A 4,101-nucleotide genomic window follows, 5' to 3' on the forward strand; every position below is an offset into this window, starting at 1 on the left:
TTACGAACATTATGTTACTGGAATACAAAAGCTGGTCTCAATCTTCAGATAGAAAGATTTCCAGTTCCAGTTGTGATGTTGGCAGTTTATGTTAAATACTGTTTGTGTGTTTGTGATTTCTGAAAGTACAGAATAAATCCAGGTCATTTCTAAAGGGTTCATATACTTTGTCTTCCCACTGTAGGTATTTGTCTTGTCATGGTGGGATAGGGCAGTGTGCAGTGCAATGGCTATTGTGTCGTTCGTGGATCTGTTGGGGGAGATATGCAAATTGCAGTGGGGCTACAGTGTCAGGTAAAGTGGAAGTGATATGATCCTTAACTAGCCTCTCAAAGCACTTCATGATGACAGTAGTGAGTTGTAAGGGGGTGATAGCAATTTAGTTCAGTTATCTTCGCTTTCCCTGTACTGTCGTTTTGCCTCTTTGACTGCCTTACGGAGGTTGTAGCAGGTCTGTTTGTCCCTGTACTGTCGTTTTGCCTCTTTGACTGCCTTACGGAGGTTGTAGCAGGTCTGTTTGTCCCTGTACTGTCGTTTTGCCTCTTTGACTGCCTTACGTAGGTTGTAGCAGGTCTGTTTGTCCCTGTACTGTCGTTTTGACTCTTTGACTGCCTTACGGAGGTTGTAGCAGGTCTGTTTGTCCCTGTACTGTCGTTTTGCCTCTTTGACTGCCTTACGGAGGTTGTAGCAGGTCTGTTTGTCCCTGTACTGTCGTTTTGCCTCTTTGACTGCCTTACGGAGGTTGTAGCAGGTCTGTTTGTCCCTGTACTGTCGTTTTGCCTCTTTGACTGCCTTACGGAGGTTGTAGCAGGTCTGTTTGTCCCTGTACTGTCGTTTTGCCTCTTTGACTGCCTTACGGAGGTTGTAGCAGGTCTGTTTGTCCCTGTACTGTCGTTTTGCCTCTTTGACTGCCTTACGTAGGTTGTAGCAGGTCTGTTTGTCCCTGTACTGTCGTTTTGACTCTTTGACTGCCTTACGGAGGTTGTAGCAGGTCTGTTTGTCCCTGTACTGTCGTTTTGCCTCTTTGACTGCCTTACGTAGGTTGTAGCAGGTCTGTTTGTCCCTGTACTGTCGTTTTGCCTCTTTGACTGCCTTACGGAGGTTGTAGCAGGTCTGTTTGTCCCTGTACTGTCGTTGTGACTCTTTGACTGCCTTACGTAGGTTGTAGCAGGTCTGTTTGTCCCTGTACTGTCGTTGTGACTCTTTGACTGCCTTACGGAGGTTGTAGCAGGTCTGTTTGTCCCTGTACTGTCGTTTTGACTCTTTGACTGCCTTACGGAGGTTGTAGCAAGTCTGTTTGTCCCTGTACTGTCGTTTTGACTCTTTGACTGCCTTACGGAGGTTGTAGCAGGTCTGTTTGTCCCTGTACTGTCGTTTTGACTCTTTGACTGCCTTACGGAGGTTGTAGCAGGTCTGTTTGTCCCTGTACTGTCGTTGTGACTCTTTGACTGCCTTACGGAGGTTGTAGCAGGTCTTTTTGTCCCTGTACTGTCGTTTTGCCTCTTTGACTGCCTTACGTAGGTTGTAGCAGGTCTGTTTGTCCCTGTACTGTCGTTTTGACTCTTTGACTGCCTTACGGAGGTTGTAGCAGGTCTGTTCGTCCCTGTACTGTCGTTTTGACTCTTTGACTGCCTTACGTAGGTTGTAGCAGGTCTGTTTGTCCCTGTACTGTCGTTTTGACTCTTTGACTGCCTTACGGAGGTTGTAGCAGGTCTGTTTGTCCCTGTACTGTCGTTGTGACTCTTTGACTGCCTTACGGAGGTTGTAGCAGGTCTGTTTGTCCCTGTACTGTCGTTGTGACTCTTTGACTGCCTTACGGAGGTTGTAGCAGGTCTGTTTGTACACGTCCATGTTCCCAGTCACCTTGCCGTGGTTAAATGCGGTGGTTCGCACAGTTTTGCACAATTGCTGCAATCTTTCCACAGTTTTTGGTTTGGATAAATTCTAATCATCACAGTGGGAACAACATCCTCTATGCACTTCCTAATGATCCCCGTCACCTAGTCAGTGTACACGTCAATTCTATTCTCTGTGGCGGCCTGGAACATTTCCCAGTCAAAGAGTGATCAAAACCATCTTGAAGCATAGATTCCAAAATAATTTTAAGTACTACTGGGTATCTGTACTTTACTATTAATATTTTTTACAACTTTTCATTTTACTTCACTACATTCCTAAATAAAATGATGTACTTTTTACTCCATACATTTCCCTGGCATCCAAAAGTACCCGTTACATTTTCAATGCTTAGCAGGACAGGAAAATTATCTTATCAAGAGAACATCCCTGGTCATCTCTACTGCCTCTGATCTGGCGGACTCACTAAACACATGCTTCGTTTGTAAATTATGTCTGAGAGTTGGAGCGTGCCCCTGGCTATCAATAAATAAATAAAAAAACTAGAAAATGTGTCAGTCTGCTTTGCTTAACTTAATATAAAGAATTTGAAATGATTTATACTTGTACTTTTACTTTTGATACTTAAGTATAGTTTAGCGATCACCATTACTTTTGATATTTGAGTATATTTAAAAGCAAATACTTTTAGACTTTTACTCAAGTAGTATTTTACTGGATGACTTTCACTTTTACTTGAGTCATTTTCTTTATAGGTATCTTTACTTTTACTCAAGTATGACAACTGGGTACTTTTTCCACCACAGGTCAGACCAACAGTGAACTGTTGGTGCATTACCTAGGCAATTAAAGCCTAGGTAACACCTTGAGACTCAAACTTTGAGTGAGTCCCTGGCGAGTCAAACCTCAGAGCAGATCTATAAACCAAACAGCGCTCCGGTGGGAACCATGCATCTTTCTCTGGATGGATTTGTAATTACCTTGGGTTTGTTTAGGGAAAAATGAGCAAAAACTGTTTTTCTTTATACGCATGGTATGACGCTTGGTTTTAGATAGACGGCTGTCAATCTCGTTGATTTAACTCTTTGTTATTTTAATTTGAATATTGAATTGAAGTCTGTTGAATTATATTTATAGGGAAACTGAGTGCAGAGTTACGATTAAAAAAGCTAACTACGAGGAGGAAATGTACAGTGTTCACAGAGTGAATTTGTAAAATGATTAAGCCTGTCGATCTCAAATATAAATTCTTGAAATATATGATGAGTAACATGATGGAACTGTCGCTGTTTTGAATGGCAGGCTCAGATATTGACAATTGTAATCAATGGTAGGGTCAGAGTTACTTATCTTCAGTATAAAAATGGCTGTTTCTTGTTGTTCCCCAGATTCCATAAGCATGAGAAGGCTGGCATGCACAGGGAGGAAGGGAACGCTGACAGGATCAGGGTTCCCCCTCAAAGACAGCAGCCACGATGGAATCAAGAAGGCAATCGGTGCACTCCAGACACAGTAAGTCACTGGCCTAGACTCCTCTTCACTAATCAATACGATGACCAAGGTAGGCCAATATGTAACCAATGTTCACAACCAGGACACATTGCCTGTTATTGTAGAACAACTAAGGTACCCAGATTGGCTCCTTTAAACTAGCCAACACCTGAGACTGACAGTGGTTGAGTTCAAAACTGTAACATTTATCGGCTTATTCATATTTAGTATAATTACATAAGTTAATTAACTTAATTAACTTTTTCAAATGTTTTAAAAACTTGCTACAAGGTCTTATCCATTCATCATTTTCCCCACTATTGATACAGACCAGCCATTACTATGCACGCTGAACAAAACTAGGCCATCTATTTCCCAATTGAACATTCACCCATATATTTGAGCAATATGGAAAGATAATGAATTCTTATTTAATGATGCTTATACAGACATTGCTGCTCCATACATGGAGCCATGGCACAAACTGTAGAAGATCAATGTGGACTTATCCTCCCAGACCCAACTCCCTTCAGCGCTCGATCCCAACACCCTTCCCACCTGCTCCTCAACCCCTCACATTGCTGTCCAAGGAACTTTTTCTAAAAATGACCGTTCCGATTCCTCTCTTAATCTCTCTCTCTCTCTCTCTCTCGCTCTATCTCTCCTTCACTCTCTGAAATCTCATTCTAAATAGGCCTTGCCTCTATCCCACTGTCAGCCTGCACCTGCATAAGTGTGAGTGTGGTGGGAATA

General features: G+C 42.5%; 1 protein-coding gene across 1 annotated transcript; it reads right to left on the reverse strand.

Moving 5' to 3' along the window:
* Positions 1 to 384: 384 nt before the first annotated feature.
* On the reverse strand, positions 385 to 1,851 carry LOC116357773 (nuclear speckle splicing regulatory protein 1-like). Its single transcript, XM_031806398.1, has one exon. It carries the CDS (start codon positions 1,849 to 1,851, stop codon positions 385 to 387), a length of 1,467 nt encoding a protein of 488 aa, XP_031662258.1.
* Between the last annotated feature and the right edge of the window lie 2,250 nt (positions 1,852 to 4,101).

The sequence above is a fragment of the Oncorhynchus kisutch genome, linkage group LG27, assembly GCF_002021735.2.
Source record: "Oncorhynchus kisutch isolate 150728-3 linkage group LG27, Okis_V2, whole genome shotgun sequence".
NCBI classification, from domain to species: domain Eukaryota; kingdom Metazoa; phylum Chordata; class Actinopteri; order Salmoniformes; family Salmonidae; genus Oncorhynchus; species Oncorhynchus kisutch.